The sequence below is a fragment of the Ylistrum balloti genome, unplaced genomic scaffold, assembly GCF_031769215.1.
Source record: "Ylistrum balloti isolate Yb309-2 unplaced genomic scaffold, AGI_CSIRO_Ybal_v1 Utg369600, whole genome shotgun sequence".
NCBI lineage: Eukaryota > Metazoa > Mollusca > Bivalvia > Pectinida > Pectinidae > Ylistrum > Ylistrum balloti.
The window spans coordinates 219,341-239,606 of NW_026781881.1; the positions used below are offsets into that span (position 1 = coordinate 219,341).

Here is a 20,266-nt window from a genome sequence, read left to right on the forward strand (position 1 = left end):
TATCAGAGTGTTACATGACCCTATCAGAGTGTTACATGACCCTATCAGAGTGTTACATGACTCTATCAGAGTGTTACATGACTCTATCAGTGTTACATGACTCTATCAGAGTGTTACATGACTCTATCAGAGTGTTACATGACCCTATCAGAGTGTTACATGACCCTATCAGAGTGTTACATGACTCTATCAGAGTGTTACATGACTCTATCAGAGTGTTACATGACTCTATCAGAGTGTTACATGACTCTACCAGAGTGTTACATGACCCTATCAGAGTGTTACATGACTCTATCAGAGTGTTACATGACTCTATCAGAGTGTTACATGACTCTATCAGAGTGTTACATGACTCTATCAGAGTGTTACATGACTACCAGAGTGTTACATGACCCTATCAGAGTGTTACATGACTCTATCAGAGTGTTACATGACTCTAAGTGTTACATGACTCTACCAGAGTGTTACATGACCCTATCAGAGTGTTACATGACTCTATCATAGTGTTACATGACTCTATCAGAGTGTTACATGACTCTATCAGAGTGTTACATGACTACCAGAGTGTTACATGACCCTATCTGAATGTTACATGACCCTATCAGAGTGTTACATGACTCTACCAGAGTGTTACATGACCCTATCAGTGTTACATGGCCCTATCAGAGTGTTACATGACTCTATCAGAGTGTTACATGACCCTATCAGAGTGTTACATGACTCTATCAGAGTGTTACATGACTCTATCAGAGTGTTACATGACTCTACCAGAGTGTTACATGACCCTATCAGAGTGTTACATGACTCTATCAGAGTGTTACATGACTCTATCAGAGTGTTACATGACCCTATCAGAGTGTTACATGACCCTATCAGAGTGTTACATGACCCTATCAGAGTGTTACATGACTCTATCAGAGTGTTACATGACTCTATCAGAGTGTTACATGACTCTATCAGAGTGTTACATGACTCTATCAGAGTGTTACATGACTCTATCAGAGTGTGACCCTATCAGAGTGTTACATGACTCTATCAGAGTGTTACATGACTCTACATGACTCTATCAGAGTGTTACATCTATCAGAGTGTTACATGACACTATCAGAGTGTTACATGACACTCTATCAGAGTGTTACATGACTCTATCAGAGTGTTACATGACTACCAGAGTGTTACATGACTCTATCAGAGTGTTACATGACTCTATCAGAGTGTTACATGACTCTATCAGAGTGTTACATGACTACCAGAGTGTTACATGACTCTATCAGAGTGTTACATGACTCTATCAGAGTGTTACATGACTCTATCAGAGTGTTACATGACTCTATCAGAGTGTTACATGACCCTATCAGAGTGTTACATGACTCTATCAGAGTGTTACATGACTCTATCAGAGTGTTACATGACTCTATCAGAGTGTTACATGACTCTATCAGAGTGTTACATGACTCTATCAGAGTGTTACATGACTATCAGAGTGTTACATGACTCTATCAGAGTGTTACCTATCAGAGTGTTATATGACCCTATCAGAGTGTTACATGACTCTATCAGAGTGTTACATGACTCTATCAGAGTGTTACATGACTCTATCAGAGTGTTACATGACTCTATCAGAGTGTTACATGACCCTATCAGAGTGTTAAATGACTCTATCAGAGTGTTACATGACCCTATCAGAGTGTTACATGACTCTATCAGAGTGTTACATGACTCTATCAGAGTGTTACATGACTCTATCAGAGTGTTACATGACCCTATCAGAGTGTTACATGACTCTATCAGAGTGTTACATGACTCTATCAGAGTGACTTACATGACTCTATCAGAGTGTTACATGACTCTATCAGAGTGTTACATGACTCTACCAGAGTGTTACATGACCCTATCAGAGTGTTACATGACTCTATCAGAGTGTTACATGACTCTATCAGAGTGTTACATGACCCTATCAGAGTGTTACATGACTCTATCAGAGTGTTACATGACCCTATCAGAGTGTTACATGACCCTATCAGAGTGTTACATGACCCTATCAGAGTGTTACATGACTCTATCAGAGTGTTACATGACTCTATCAGAGTGTTACATGACAGAGTGTTACATGACCCTATCAGAGTGTTACATGACTCTATCAGAGTGTTACATGACGCTATCAGAGTGTTACATGACTCTATCAGAGTGTTACATGACTCTATCAGAGTGTTACATGACTCTATCAGAGTGTTACATGACTCTATCAGAGTGTTACATGACTCTGAGTGTTACATGACTCTATCAGAGTGTTACATGACTCTATCAGAGTGTTACATGACCCTATCAGAGTGTTACATGACTCTATCAGAGTGTTACATGACTCTACCAGAGTGTTACATGACTCTATCAGAGTGTTACATGACTCTATCAGAGTGTTACATGACCCTATCAGAGTGTTACATGACCCTATCATAGTGTTACATGACCCTATCAGAGTGTTACATGACCCTATCAGAGTGTTACATGACCCTATCAGAGTGTTACATGACTCTATCAGAGTGTTACATGACTCTGAGTGTTACATGACTCTATCAGAGTGTTACATGACCCTATGACCCTGTTACATGACTCTATCAGAGTGTTACATGACCCTATCAGAGTGTTACATGACTCTCTCAGAGTGTTACATGACTCTATCAGAGTGTTACATGACCCTATCACTACCAGAGTGTTACATGACTCTATCAGAGTGTTACATGACTCTATCAGAGTGTTACATGACTACCAGAGTGTTACATGACCCTATCAGAGTGTTACATGACCCTATCAGAGTGTTACATGACTCTATCAGAGTGTTACATGACTCTATCAGTGTTACATGACTCTATCAGAGTGTTACATGACTCTATCAGAGTGTTACATGACCCTATCAGAGTGTTACATGACCCTATCAGAGTGTTACATGACCCTATCAGAGTGTTACATGACTCTATCAGATGACCCTATCAGAGTGTTACATGACTCTATCAGAGTGTTACATGACTCTATCAGAGTGTTCATGACTATCAGAGTGTTATATGACCCTATCAGAGTGTTACATGACCCTATCAGAGTGTTACATGACCCTATCAGAGTTACATGACTCTATCAGAGTGTTACATGACCCTATCAGAGTGTTACATGACTCTATCAGAGTGTTACATGACCCTATCAGAGTGTTACATGACTCTATCAGAGTGTTACATGACCCTATCAGAGTGTTACATGACCCTATCAGAGTGTTACATGACTCTATCAGAGTGTTACATGACTCTATCAGAGTGTTACATGACCCTATCAGAGTGTTATATGACCCTATCAGAGTGTTACATGACATGACTATCAGAGTGTTACATGACTCTACCAGAGTGTTACATGACCCTAGTGTTACATGACCCTATCAGAGTGTTACATGACCCTATCAGAGTGTTACATGACTCTACCAGAGTGTTACATGACCCTATCAGAGTGTTACATGACTCTATCAGAGTGTTACATGACTCTATCAGAGTGTTACATGACCCTATCAGAGTGTGTGACCCTATCAGAGTGTTACATGACCCTATCAGAGTGTTACATGACTCTATCAGAGTGTTACATGACCCTATCAGAGTGTTACATGACACTATCAGAGTGTTACATGACTATCAGAGTGTTACATGACCCTATCAGAGTGTTACATGACTCTATCAGAGTGTTACATGACTCTATCAGAGTGTTACATGACCCTATCAGAGTGTTACATGACCCTATCAGAGTGTTACATGACTATCAGAGTGTTACATGACTCTATCAGAGTGTTACATGACTCTATCAGAGTGTTACATGACTCTATCAGAGTGTTACATGACTCTATCAGAGTGTTACATGACCCTATCAGTGTTACATGACTCTATCAGAGTGTAACATGACTCTATCAGAGTGTTACATGACCCTATCAGAGTGTTACATGACTCTATCAGAGTGTTACATGACTACCAGAGTGTTACATGACTCTATCAGAGTGTTACATGACTCTACCAGAGTGTTACATGACTCTATCAGAGTGTTACATGACCCTATCAGAGTGTTACATGACTCTATCAGAGTGTTACATGACCCTATCAGAGTGTTACATGACCCTATCAGAGTGTTACATGACTCTACCAGAGTGTTACATGACCCTATGTTACATGATTCTATGTTACATGACTCTATCAGAGTGTTACATGGCCCTATCAGAGTGTTACATGACTCTATCAGAGTGTTACATGACCCTATCAGAGTGTTACATGACCCTATCAGAGTGTTAAATGACTCTATCAGAGTGTTACATGACCCTATCAGAGTGTTACATGACTCTATCAGAGTGTTACATGACTCTATCAGAGTGTTACATGACCCTATCAGAGTGTTACATGACTCTATCAGAGTGTTACATGACCCTATCAGAGTGTTACATGACTCTATCAGAGTGTTACATGACTCTATCAGAGTGTTACATGACTCTATCAGAGTGTTACATGACTCTATCAGAGTGTTACATGACCCTATCAGAGTGTTACATGACTCTATCAGAGTGTTACATGAGTGTTAAATATCAGAGTGTTACATGACCCTATCAGAGTGTTACATGACTCTATCAGAGTGTTACATGACCCTATCAGAGTGTTACATGACTCTATCAGAGTGTTACATGACTCTATCAGAGTGTTACATGACTCTATCAGAGTGTTACATGACTCTATCAGAGTGTTACATGACTCTATCAGAGTGTTACATGACCCTATCAGAGTGTGACCCTATCAGAGTGTTACCCTATCAGAGTGTTACATGACTTTGTCAGAGTGTTACATGACTCTGTCAGAGTGTTACATGACTCTATCAGAGTGTTACATGACTCTATCAGAGTGTTACATGACCCTATCAGAGTGTTATATGACCCTATCAGAGTGTTACATGACTCTACCATAGTGTTACATGACTATCAGAGTGTTACATGACCCTATCAGAGTGTTATATGACCCTATCAGAGTGTTACATGACTCTATCATAGTGTTACATGATAATATCAGAGTGTTACATGACCCTATCAGAGTGTTACATGACTCTATCAGAGTGTTACATGACTCTATCAGAGTGTTATATGACCCTATCAGAGTGTTACATGACTCTATCAGAGTGTTACATGACCCTATCAGAGTGTTACATGACCCTATCAGAGTGTTACATGACCCTATCAGAGTGTTACATGACCCTATCAGAGTGTTACATGACCCTATCAGAGTGTTAGCTGACTCTGAGTGTTACATGACTCTACCAGAGTGTTACATGACCCTATCAGAGTGTTATATGACCCTATCAGAGTGTTACCTGACTCTGAGTGTTACATGACTCTACCAGAGTGTTACATGACCCTATCAGAGTGTTACATGACCCTATCAGAGTGTTACATGACCCTATCAGAGTGTTACATGACTCTACCAGAGTGTTATATGACCCTATCAGAGTGTTACGTGACCCTATCAGAGTGTTACATGACTCTATCAGAGTGTTACATGACCCTATCAGAGTGTTACATGACCCTATCAGAGTGTTACATGACTCTATCAGAGTGTTACATGACCCTATCAGAGTGTTACATGACTCTATCAGAGTGTTACATGACCCTATCAGTGTTACATGACTCTACCAGAGTGTTATATGACCCTATCAGAGTGTTACCTGACTCTGAGTGTTACATGACTCTACCAGAGTGTTACATGACCCTATCAGAGTGTTAAATGACCCTATCAGAGTGTTACATGACCCTATCAGAGTGTTACATGACCCTATCAGAGTGTTACATGACTCTATCAGAGTGTTACATGACTCTATCAGAGTGTTACATGACTCTATCAGAGTGTTACATGACTCTATCAGAGTGTTACATGACCCTATCAGAGTGTTACATGACCCTATCAGAGTGTTACATGACTATCAGAGTGTTACATGACTACCAGAGTGTTACATGACTCTATCAGAGTGTTACATGACTCTATCAGAGTGTTACATGACTCTATCAGAGTGTTACATGACTCTATCAGAGTGTTACATGACCCTATCAGAGTGTTACATGACTCTATCAGAGTGTTACATGACTACCAGAGTGTTACATGACTCTATCAGAGTGTTACATGACTCTATCAGAGTGTTACATGACTACCAGAGTGTTACATGACTCTATCAGAGTGTTACATGACCCTATCAGAGTGTTACATGACCCTATCAGAGTGTTACATGACTCTATCAGAGTGTTACATGACTACCAGAGTGTTACATGACTCTATCAGAGTGTTACATGACTCTACCAGAGTGTTATATGACCCTATCAGAGTGTTACATGACCCTATCAGAGTGTTACATGACTATCAGAGTGTTACATGACTACCAGAGTGTTACATGACTCTACCAGAGTGTTACATGACTCTATCAGAGTGTTACATGACTCTATCAGAGTGTTACATGACTCTATCAGAGTGTTACATGACTACCAGAGTGTTACATGACTCTATCTGAGTGTTACATGACCCTATCAGAGTGTTAAATGACTCTATCAGAGTGTTACATGACTCTATCAGATTGTTACATGACTCTATCAGAGTGTTAAATGACTCTATCAGAGTGTTACATGACCCTATCAGAGTGTTACATGACCCTATCAGAGTGTTACATGACCCTATCAGAGTGTTATATGACCCTATCAGAGTGTTACATGACTCTACCATAGTGTTACATGACCATCAGAGTGTTACATGACCCTATCAGAGTGTTATATGACCCTATCAGAGTGTTACATGACTCTATCATAGTGTTACATGATAATATCAGAGTGTTACATGACCCTATCAGAGTGTTACATGACTCTATCAGAGTGTTATATGACCCTATCATAGTGTTACATGATAATATCAGAGTGTTACATGACCCTATCAGAGTGTTACATGACCCTATCATAGTGTTACATGACCCTATCAGAGTGTTACATGACCCTATCAGAGTGTTAGCTGACTCTGAGTGTTACATGACTCTACCAGAGTGTTACATGACCCTATCAGAGTGTTACATGACCCTATCAGAGTGTTACATGACTCTGAGTGTTACATGACTCTATCAGAGTGTTACATGACCCTATCAGAGTGTTACATGACTCTATCAGAGTGTTTCATGACTGCCAGAGTGTTACATGACTACCAGAGTGTTACATGACCCTATCAGAGTGTTACATGACCCTATCAGAGTGTTACATGACTCTACCAGAGTGTTACATGACCCTATCAGAGTGTTACATGACCCTATCAGAGTGTTACATGACTCTATCAGAGTGTTACATGACTCTATCAGAGTGTTACATGACTCTATCAGAGTGTTACATGACTCTATCAGAGTGTTACATGACCCTATCAGAGTGTTACATGACTCTGAGTGTTACATGACGCCATCAGAGTGTTACATGACCCTATCAGAGTGTTACATGACCCTATCAGAGTGTTACATGACCCTATCAGAGTGTTACATGACTCTATCAGAGTGTTACATGACTCTATCAGAGTGTTACATGACTCTATCAGAGTGTTACATGACCCTATCAGAGTGTTACATGACTCTATCAGAGTGTTACATGACCCTATCAGAGTGTTACATGACCCCAGATGACCCTATCAGAGTGTTACATGACCAGAGTGTTACATGACTCTCTCAGAGTGTTACATGACTCTACCAGAGTGTTACATGACTCTATCAGAGTGTTACATGACCCTATCAGAGTGTTTCATGTCTCTATGAGAGTGTTACATGACTCTATCAGAGTGTTACATGACTCTATCAGAGTGTTACATGACTCTATCAGAGTGTTACATGACTCTATCAGAGTGTTACATGACTCTATCAGAGTGTTACATGACTCTGAGTGTTACATGACTCTACCAGAGTGTTACATGACCCTATCAGAGTGTTACATGACTCTATCAGAGTGTTACATGACCCTATCAGAGTGTTACATGACTCTATCAGAGTGTTACATGACTCTATCAGAGTGTTACATGACTCTATCAGAGTGTTACATGACTCTATCAGAGTGTTACATGACCCTATCAGAGTGTTACATGACTCTATCAGAGTGTTACATGACTATCAGAGTGTTACATGACTCTATCAGAGTGTTACATGACTCTACCAGAGTGTTACATGACCCTATCAGAGTGTTACATGACTACCAGAGTGTTACATGACTCTATCAGAGTGTTACATGACTACCAGAGTGTTACATGACCCTATCAGAGTGTTACATGACTCTATCAGAGTGTTACATGACCCTATCAGAGTGTTACATGACTCTATCAGAGTGTTACATGACACTATCAGAGTGTTACATGACTCTACATGACATGACTATCAGAGTGTTACATGACCCTATCAGAGTGTTACATGACCCTATCAGAGTGTTACATGACCCTATCAGAGTGTTACATGACTCTATCAGAGTGTTACATGACTCTATCAGAGTGTTACATGACCCTATCAGAGTGTTACATGACCCTATCATAGTGTTACAACCCTATCAGAGTGTTACATGACCCTATCAGAGTGTTACATGACTCTATCAGAGTGTTTCATGACTCTATCAGAGTGTTACATGACTACCAGAGTGTTACATGACCCTATCAGAGTGTTACATGACCCTATCAGAGTGTTACATGACTCTATCAGAGTGTTACATGACTCTATCAGAGTGTTACATGACCCTATCAGAGTGTTACATGACCCTATCAGAGTGTTACATGACCCTATCAGAGTGTTATATGACTCTATCAGAGTGTTACATGACTCTATCAGAGTGTTACATGACTCTATCAGAGTGTTACATGACCCTATCAGAGTGTTATATGACCCTATCAGAGTGTTACATGACCAGAGTATCAGAGTGTTACATGACTCTATCAGAGTGTTATATGACCCTATCAGAGTGTTACATGACTCTATCAGAGTGTTACATGACCCTATCAGAGTGTTACATGACCCTATCAGAGTGTTACATGACCCTATCATAGTGTTACATGACCCTATCAGAGTGTTACATGACTCTATCAGAGTGTTACATGACTCTATCAGAGTGTTACATGACCCTATCAGAGTGTTACATGACTCTATCAGAGTGTTACATGACCCTATCAGAGTGTTACATGACCCTATCAGAGTGTTACATGACTCTATCAGAGTGTTACATGACCCTATCAGAGTGTTACATGACCCTATCAGAGTGTTACATGACCCTATCAGAGTGTTACATGACTCTATCAGAGTGTTACATGACGCCTATCAGAGTGTTACATGACCCTATCAGAGTGTTACATGACCCTATCAGAGTGTTACATGACTCTCAGAGTGTTACATGACGCCTATCAGAGTGTTACATGACCCTATCAGAGTGTTACATGACCCTATCAGAGTGTTACAGTGTTACATGACATGACTCTATCAGAGTGTTACATGACCCTATCAGAGTGTTACATTACATGACATGACTCTATCAGAGTGTTACATGTTACATGACCCTATCAGAGTGTTACATGACTCTACCAGAGTGTTATATGACCCTATCAGAGTGTTACGTGACCCTATCAGAGTGTTACATGACTCTATCAGAGTGTTACATGACTACCAGAGTGTTACATGACTCTATCAGAGTGTTACATGACTCTACCAGAGTGTTATATGACTCTATCAGTGTTACATGACTACCAGAGTGTTACATGACCCTATCTGAATGTTACATGACCCTATCAGAGTGTTACATGACTACCAGAGTGTTACATGACTCTATCAGAGTGTTACATGACTCTATCAGAGTGTTACATGACTCTATCAGAGTGTTACATGACTCTACCAGAGTGTTACATGACTCTACCAGAGTGTTACATGACTCTACCAGAGTGTTACATGACCCTATCAGAGTGTTACATGACCCTATCAGAGTGTTACATGACTCTATCAGAGTGTTACATGACTCTATCAGAGTGTTACATGACCCTATCAGAGTGTTACATGACTACCAGAGTGTTACATGACCCTATCAGAGTGTTACATGACTCTATCAGAGTGTTACATGACTACCAGAGTGTTACATGACTACCAGAGTGTTACATGACCCTATCAGAGTGTTACTTGACCCTATCAGAGTGTTACATGACCCTATCAGAGTGTTACATGACTCTATCAGAGTGTTACATGACCCTATCAGAGTGTTACATGACCCTATCAGAGTGTTACATGACTATCAGAGTGTTATATGACCCTATCAGAGTGTTACCTGACTCTGAGTGTTACATGACCCTATCAGAGTGTTACATGACTCTATCAGAGTGTTACATGACCCTATCAGAGTGTTACATGATAATATCAGAGTGTTACATGACCCTATCAGAGTGTTACATGACTCTATCAGAGTGTTACATGACTCTATCAGAGTGTTACATGACCCTATCAGAGTGTTACATGACCCTATCAGAGTGTTACATACATGACTCTATCAGAGTGTTACATGACTCTATCAGAGTGTTACATGAGTGTTACATGACCCTATCAGAGTGTTACATGACCCTATCAGAGTGTTACATGACTCTATCAGATTGTTACATGTCTGACCCTATCAGAGTGTTACATGACTCTATCAGAGTGTTACATGACCCTATCAGTGTTACATGACTCTACCAGAGTGTTACATGACCCTACCAGAGTGTTACATGACTATCAGAGTGTTACATGACTACCAGAGTGTTACATGACTCTATCAGAGTGTTACATGACTCTATCAGAGTGTTACATGACTCTGAGTGTTACATCTATCAGAGTGTTACATGACCCTATCAGAGTGTTACATGACCCTATCAGAGTGTTACATGACTCTATCAGAGTGTTACATGACCCTATCAGAGTGTTACATGACTCTACCAGAGTGTTACATGACCCTATCAGAGTGTTACATGACTCTATCAGAGTGTTACATGACTCTATCAGAGTGTTACATGACCCTATCAGAGTGTTACATGACCCTATCAGAGTGTTACATGACTCTATCAGAGTGTTACATGACTATCAGAGTGTTACATGACCCTATCAGAGTGTTACATGACTCTATCAGAGTGTTACATGACCCTATCAGAGTGTTACATGACCCTATCAGAGTGTTACATGACCCTATCAGAGTGTTACATGACTCTGAGTGTTACATGACGCCATCAGAGTGTTACATGACCCTATCAGAGTGTTACATGACCCTATCAGAGTGTTACATGACTCTGAGTGTTACATGACGCCATCAGAGTGTTACATGACCCTATCAGAGTGTTACATAACCCTATCAGTTATATGATAAACAACATGATTTGAAGTGTTCACATTTCCCAGTTTTTTGTGTTGTCAGCTTTTCAGTCTTACTTTGTTGTGTGATCAAGAGGCATTCGCTGCAGATCGATGGAAACAATCCTAAATTTTAAAATAACTTTGATGTTTGAATGTTACAATTTTTTAACCAAAGTTGAGAAAGGAATTTGTAAATACTATGGAAACATAATAACTTGATATCTAATTTACTGATGTTTGACTAACACCCTGTTTTTACTACAGTGAAGAAGATTTTTAAGCCGCTAAACAAACCACAGAAAATGTCGATACTAAAAGTAAGTGTGGAAGCTAAATAAAGTAAAATATAAACAATTTGAAACTAGAGAAACAAAGCCTGCTATGTAATATATACCTAGGTCATTATGTACGATTTTATGCTCTCTCACCTCCCTCACTCTGTTTTATGTACTTATCAGAGAAGTGGGGTATATATAGTGTTAGGAGCTTGAGGGCATTCATGTGTAAAGTGTAAGGAGCTTGAGGGTATTCAAGTCTTAAGTGTTAGAAGCTGGAGGGTATTCATGTCTTAAGTATGTGGAGCTTGAGGGTATTCATGTGTAAAGTGTAAGGAGCTTGAGGGTATTCATGTCTTAAGTATGTGGAGCTTGAGGGTATTCATGTCTTAAGTATGTGGAGCTTGAGGGTATTCATGTGTAAAGTGTTAGAAGCTGGAGGGCATTCATGTGTAAAGTGTAAGGAGCTTGAGGGTATTCATGTGTAAAGTGTTAGAAGCTGGAGGGTATTCACGTGTAAAGTGTTAGAAGCTGGAGGGCATTCATGTCTTAAGTGCAAGGAGCTTGAGGGTATTCATGTGTAAAGTGTTAGAAGCTGGAGGGTATTCATGTCTTAAGTATGTGTAGCTTGAGGGTATTCATGTGTAAAGTGTTAGAAGCTTGAGGGTATTCATGTCTTAAGTATGTGGAGCTTGAGGGCATTCATGTGTAAAGTGTTAGAAACTGAAGGGTATTCACGTGTAAAGTGTTAGAAGCTGGAGGGTATTGATGTCTTTAGTGCAAGGAGCTTGAGGGTATTCATGTGTAAAGTGTTAGAAGCTGGAGGGCATTCATGTGTAAAGTGTTAGAAGCTTGAGTGTATTCATGTCTTAAGTGTTAGAAACTGGAGGGTATTCATGTGTAAAGTGTTAGAAGCTGGAGGGTATTCATGTGTAAAGTGTTAGAAGCTGGAGGGTATTCATGTGTAAAGTGTTAGAAGCTGGAGGGCATTCATGTGTAAAGTGTTAGAAGCTGGAGGGCATTCATGTGTAAAGTGTTAGAAGCTTGAGTGTATTCATGTGTAAAGTGTTAGAAGCTGGAGGGTATTCATGTGTTTAGTGTTAGGAGCTGGAGGGTATTCATGTGTTTAGTGTTAGAAGCTGGAGGGCATTCATGCTTTGAATATGAGGAGCTTGAGGGCATTCATGCCCCAAGTATGAGGAGCTTGAGGTTATACATGTCTGAAGTGTTAGGAGCTTGAGGGCATTCATGCCTTGGACATCTAGTTTATCAAAAAGTTATAAAAAACTGGATAGCTTGTAATTTTTATTGTTTTTGTGATTTTCTTTTCAAATGATCAATGAATATATCAAACATTAATACTGTAAAAATGCAAAAATGATAAGCTACACGACATACAGTTTATCAATTTTTTCCTTTGAAATGTCTGTTTTGATAGGTGTTGATGAGTAAGGACTACATTCTCATCAAAGGTTACCCTGGTACAGGTAAGTATATACCCATCAAAGTTGACCCTGTATACAGGTAAGCATATACCCATCAAAGGTTACCCTGTATACAGGTAGGTATATACCCATCAAAGGTTACCCTATGTACAGGTAGGTATATACCTATCAAAGGTTACCCTGGTACAGGTAGGTATATACCCATCAAAGTTGACCCTGTATACAGGTAGGTATATACCCATCAAAGGTGACCCTGTATACAGGTAGGTATATACCCATCAAAGGTTACCCTGGTACAGGTAGGTATATACCCATCAAAGGTGACCCTGTATACAGGTAGGTATATACCCATCAAAGGTTACCCTGTATACAGGTAGGTATATACCCATCAAAGGTTACCCTGTATACAGGTAGGTATATACCCATCAAAGGTTACCCTGGGTACAGGTAGGTATATACCCATCAAAGGTGACCCTGTATACAGGTAGGTATATACCCATCAAAGGTTACCCTGTATACAGGTAGGTATATACCCATCAAAGGTTACCCTGTATACAGGTAGGTATATACCCATCAAAGGTGACCCTGTATACAGGTAGGTATATACCCATCAAAGGTTACCCTGGTACAGGTAGGTATATACCCATCAAAGGTTACCCTGTATACAGGTAGGTATATACCCATCAAAAGTGACCCTGTATACAGGTAGGTATATACCCATCAAAGGTGACCCTGTATACAGGTAGGTATATACCCATCAAAGGTGACCCTGTATACAGGTAGGTATATACCCATCAAAGGTGACCCTGTATACAGGTAGGTATATACCCATCAAAGTTGACCCTGTATACAGGTAGGTATATACCCATCAAAGGTTACCCTGTATACAGGTAGGTATATACCCATCAAAGGTTACCCTGTATACAGGTAGGTATATACCCATCAAAGGTTACCCTATGTACAGGTAGGTATATACCTATCAAAGGTTACCCTGTGTACAGGTAGGTATATACCCATCAAAGGTGACCCTGTATACAGGTAGGTATATACCCATCAAAGGTTACCCTGGTACAGGTAGGAATATACCTATCAAAGGTTACCCTATGTACAGGTAGGTATATACCCATCAAAGGTTACCCTGTATACAGGTAGGTATATACCCATCAAAGGTTACCCTGGGTACAGGTAGGTATATACCCATCAAAGGTGACCCTGTATACAGGTAGGTATATACCCATCAAAGGTTACCCTGTGTACAGGTAGGTATATACCCATCAAAGGTTACCCTGTGTACAGGTAAGTATATACCTATCAAAGGTGACCCTGTATACAGGTAGGTATATACCCATCAAAGGTTACCCTGTATACAGGTAGGTATATACCCATCAAAGGTGACCCTGTATACAGGTAGGAATATACCCATCAAAGGTTACCCTGTGTACAGGTAGGTATATACCCATCAAAGGTGACCCTGTGTACAGGTAGGTATATACCCATCAAAGGTGACCCTGTGTACAGGTAGGTATATACCCATCAAAGGTTACCCTGTGTACAGGTAGGTATATACCCATCAAAGGTGACCCTGTGTACAGGTAGGTATATACCCATCAAAGGTTACCCTGTATACAGGTAGGTATATACCCATCAAAGGTTACCCTATGTACAGGTAGGTATATACCCATCAAAGGTTACCCTGGGTACAGGTAGGTATATACCCATCAAAGGTGACCCTGTATACAGGTAGGTATATACCCATCAAAGGTTACCCTGTGTACAGGTAGGTATATACCCATCAAAGGTTACCCTGTGTACAGGTAGGTATATACCTATCAAAGGTGACCCTGTATACAGGTAGGTATATACCCATCAAAGGTTACCCTGTATACAGGTAGGTATATACCCATCAAAGGTGACCCTGTATACAGGTAGGAATATACCCATCAAAGGTTACCCTGTGTACAGGTAGGTATATACCCATCAAAGGTGACCCTGTGTACAGGTAGGTATATACCCATCAAAGGTGACCCTGTGTACAGGTAGGTATATACCCATCAAAGGTTACCCTGTGTACAGGTAGGTATATACCCATCAAAGGTTACCCTATGTACAGGTAGGTATATACCCATCAAAGGTTACCCTGTGTACAGGTAGGTATATACCCATCAAAGGTTACCCTATGTACAGGTAGGTATATACCCATCAAAGGTTACCCTGTGTACAGGTAGGTATATACCCATCAAAGGTTACCCTGTGTACAGGTAGGTATATACCCATCAAAGGTTACCCTGTGTACAGGTAGGTATATACCTATCAAAGGTTACCCTGTGTACAGGTAGGTATATACCTATCAAAGGTTACCCTATGTACAGGTAGGTATATACCCATCAAAGGTTACCCTGGGTACAGGTAGGTATATACGCATTAAAGGTTACCCTGGTACAGGTAGGTATATACCCATCAAAGGTTACCCTGTATACAGGTAGGTATATACCCATCAAAGGTGACCCTGTATACAGGTAGGAATATACCCATCAAAGGTTACCCTGTGTACAGGTAGGTATATACCCATCAAAGGTTACCCTGTGTACAGGTAGGTATATACCCATCAAAGGTGACCCTGTGTACAGGTAGGTATATACCCATCAAAGGTTACCCTGTATACAGGTAGGTATATACCCATCAAAGGTTACCCTATGTACAGGTAGGTATATACCCATCAAAGGTTACCCTGGGTACAGGTAGGTATATACCCATCAAAGGTTACCCTATGTACAGGTAGGTATATACGCATTAAAGGTTACCCTGGTACAGGTAGGTATATACCCATCAAAGGTTACCCTGTGTACAGGTAGGTATATACCTATCAAAGGTTACCCTATGTACAGGTAGGTATATACCCATCAAAGGTTACCCTGTGTACAGGTAGGTATATACCCATCAAAGGTTACCCTGGTACAGGTAGGTATATACCTATCAAAGGTTACCCTGGTACAGGTAGGTATATATCCATCAAAGTTTATTCAAGGCTGGTATACAGATTCTCATCAGTTTCAAATATCATCTGTTTGTTTCATTTTAATAATTTCTTTCACACATTTAAGATATTACTTCAGTATATGATATTAGGTTTGTATTATTTATAGATGGTATGACGTTGAAGGTTTTTTGTTTTTAGATGATATAGCTACAGATTATGATTTTATTGCTATCTTGTCCTGATCCAGGTAAGACATCCACCATTGTAGCGCTCGTTAAGGTGTGTATGATCCTCAGACTGTCCGTACTACTGACCAGTTACACGCACTCGGCTGTTGACAACATTCTCCTGAAACTTAAAAAGGTGAGATTGGAAATGCCTTGTAGCTTCTGGATAATACACTATATAAATTTAACTTATCAAATGTAACAATGGAAATAATTCTACAGTGGCTATTTTATAACCCTCTTAAATCTACCTCAATATACTGTATATTTCTACATTCAGAAGACTGTTACTTATCAAAATACATTATATCAAGTTCCCTGCTAGAACTGGTACTAATTGATATGTATACAAACATTCTTGGTCACAGCAAATTTGACAATGATGAAAACATCATAGCTTACAGAGGCATTTTACATAGTCACCTTTATGTTATTTTAATCCATGTTTGAAATACTACAAATGTAGTGACAGAATAAGATTACTACTGCAACAAAGTTATGTCCCTTTGTAGTACTTTATTAGTAAAAATTCATTTTTATCCCGATTTCTAGCTTTTTAAAACTGTTGTTGTTTCAGGATAATGTTAATTTTCTTAGACTTGGAAAAAGTAACAAGATCCATCCAGATATACAGCAATTCTCAGCCAGTAATCTGACGAAAAATTTGAACACTGTCGGCGAGTTGCGAGAATTCTACCATTCTCAGGTGCAGTGGGTTACACTTCGTAACAGGATTTCAAGTAGAAACTATTTATTACTGTTTATAAAACAATTTTAGGTATAACCACATTAATCTTCTGGAATAGAAGTTCTTATAACACAACTTGTAGAAGATTAGACTACAAAGTCACCTTCATCAGACAAATGACCAGTGTGGAGCGTACTAGCACTGACATATGTAGTGTATGAGATCTACACGTCACCTTTATCAGACAAATGACCAGTGTGGAGCGCACTAGCCCTGATGTACATAGTGTATGATATCTATACGGTCACCTTTATCAGACAAATGACCAGTGTGGAGCGCACTAGCCCTGATGTACATAGTGTATGATATCTACACGGTCACCTTTATCAGACAAATGACCAGTGTGGAGCGTACTAGCCCTGATGTACGTAGTGTATGATATCTCTACGGTCACCTACACCAGACAAATGACCAGTGTGAAGCGTACTAGCACTGACGTAAGTAGAGTGTGCAATAGTAAGAAATCAACCAACTTTTTTGATTGTGCTATGATCCTATGTACACTAAAGTAAAAAATAGTATGAGGAGATAGTAAACAGATTATAGACAAAATATACACCAGATGGTAACAATGTACTTCAGTCAATTGGCTATACTTTGCTTGACACTTGGTCAGTGATGTGGAGAGTCTATGGTCCCCCTCGTCCCTATTAAGTACTTTTTTTACTGGTTGGATTTTGTGGAATGATCTGTAAGTGCTGATTAATGGATCTAGGACCAAAAATGTTTTCGCTCTGATCAGGTGAATTTTTTGCTTTCTTGGGATTGCAGGTCTTTCTTATGATCTTTGAGAATGACTCTGACTTTCCTGTCTGCTTTTCCAATATACAATGCATTGCAGTTCTTACATGCAATTTTAGTAATCTAATTCTGTGAATTTTTTTGGGGTGTTTTATCCTTAGGATGGACAAGTATAATCGGGAGATTTCATGGCTGTTGCAATACCATGACTGTGGTCATCAGTGCTCTCAGTATGCTCCACATTGTTCATTTGTCTGATGAAAGTGACCCTGTAGTCATGGAAAAGTCACACTCTAATCTTCTAACCGTTCTTTGTTTAAGAACTTCTATTCTATTGACATTACCAACTTGGAGAAAATGGTATTATAAACATATTAATTGTTTTTAAAGTCCTAGTTTTCAAGAATGATGGAATTAAATTATAGAATTTAGAAAGCAAAAAGTATAGGGAAAAAATGAAATCATTGAACTGTTCAGATGGCATTTTCAGTGTTATAAATGCCTTGTCAAGGTAGTTCAATGCTTGAAGGATTTGTCTTGATCAAAATTATGTCCATCAATAGAAAATATTATTAATGCTAATCTAAAACTGAACTCTTCCAGAAAATTGTGGCTACTAGCTGTCTCGGAGTAAATCATCCATTATTTAGCCAGCGCCGATTTGATGTGTGTATTGTGGATGAGGCTTCACAGGTGTTACAGCCAGCATGTCTCGGGCCGCTGTTCTTTGCTGACCAATTTGTACTCGTGGGAGACTCCCAACAGCTGCCCCCCGTGGTACAGAGCCAGGAGGCTAGGTAACTTAAAAACATCAATGTGACTATGCAATACAGTTCTGGAGGATTTTAGAGAGGAGATTGGTGGGGGTGTATCGTTAGCTTTGCATTTCACCTGTCTTCGTATTTTGAATGGTTCAGAGTCATTGTCAAGATATGGTTATATTACTCAATACATTTTGGCTGAAAAGTGAAAACGACCATTACTCGCCGTCTTTTGTCTGTGACGGTGAATTGTCTGTGGTAAACTGTTCTCATGCTAAAATGCTTCTCAAGATTCGCATGTGCAATTAAGCATAAAGGAGGAGTGCCAGTTTGGGCCTTCTGGTGGCCATGACGAATACTTTTTATTTTTTGTCTATTTAAAAACTTGAGGTCAGGCGGTTATGACATGACATTAATCTAAGGTCAGCTCAAATTCATAATTATTGCAATAATTATTAAACTAAAATATTTTTTTTTAGTTTTTTTCTCTTAAATGTCATTTGATGATATATTTCAAAACCTTCATTAGAAAAAAAGCCCAAAAAATATGCCATTGTTGAAAAGTAGGTCACGGTAATTAAGTGCCCGGATTACTAATTAAGTCACACTTGAGCACCGTAATTTGTCTTAATGCATCTATAAACAATACGTTTATCACGTGCAGTGTATTTATTTGAAATATCTTTGCAAATATGGATGATATTAAAATGGAAAAAATCAATTTAGCACCGGGTTTCACAGGATCATAAATGACCTTTGTCTATTACTTACGGGATTGTATTTTTGTTTACTGCTTTAGTAAGGGGAATGGTGGTGTTGGGATATTCATTTAGGAGTCACTGTCGCTGTCACAATCTGACCAGTTCTCCACCGTCATTTTGTCATCAACACAACTAAGGAAACCTGAGGAGGCAGTTGTTTGTGCAGTATGAGACTGGTGTCAGTCATAAGAAAGATACCATAGGACAGATGCAATGTGGGCACAGCAGACGACTACTCTGGCACCAACCTTACATTGAAAATACCAGCCTGATATTGGGGTCAGTCCATTAGAATATTCAATCCAAAGATTGTACACCTTTGAAGCAACATGTCGTGAACGAATCTGAACTTTGATCAAGTCAGGTTTCTCCCTGCATAGCATAAGTTCATACTGACCATCTTCAGCTAAGTGCTCAGGTGAATCAAAGTCCAAACAAGTTTTTCTAGAAGCCAGTGATCTCGGTGAAAGCAGGATTTCTGATATTTCAGATGAATCCAGTTCCGAGTGTTCACTGGTAGGAGTGAGTGACTGAAGAATATCGGAATGAATATCACCATCCACTATATGAGAAGCACAGCATCTAGATGTGTTTGGAATCAAGACACCTGTCTTAATGAAAATCTTAACTCTTATTTTCGTGCATGGTTTCACCATTTTACTTTTTTCATCTCTGGACTTTCCACAAACGAAACATCGCGATTCTGTAAGCGTAGCTTGTGGAATGTCAAGTTTGAATTTTTTAGAGTCAGGTGTCTCATTCTGATGGTCTAAACCACTGTTAGAATGCTCTACTGGTTCATGGTGTTTGTAGAATCTCCCACTGCATTTCTTACATGAAGGGTCACCTAAACATAAATCTTTATTGATGTTATCTTTCAAGAAAGACAGAACATCTGCCTGATTCAGACAATATATTCTGACTTTATAAT

At 39.5% G+C, this 20,266-nt stretch overlaps 1 protein-coding gene across 1 annotated transcript in view; it reads left to right on the forward strand.

Annotated features, from left to right (window-relative positions):
- LOC132545776 (DNA replication ATP-dependent helicase/nuclease DNA2-like) overlaps nucleotides 1-20,266 on the forward strand; it is a 78,947-nt gene that overhangs the window by 50,184 nt on the left and 8,497 nt on the right. The window contains exons 21-25 of the mRNA XM_060209468.1: nucleotides 11,665-11,717; nucleotides 13,114-13,162; nucleotides 16,345-16,460; nucleotides 16,902-17,030; nucleotides 18,417-18,610. Of these exons, the coding sequence (XP_060065451.1) occupies nucleotides 11,665-11,717; nucleotides 13,114-13,162; nucleotides 16,345-16,460; nucleotides 16,902-17,030; nucleotides 18,417-18,610 (541 nt within the window). The remainder of the gene's footprint in view (nucleotides 1-11,664; nucleotides 11,718-13,113; nucleotides 13,163-16,344; nucleotides 16,461-16,901; nucleotides 17,031-18,416; nucleotides 18,611-20,266) is intronic.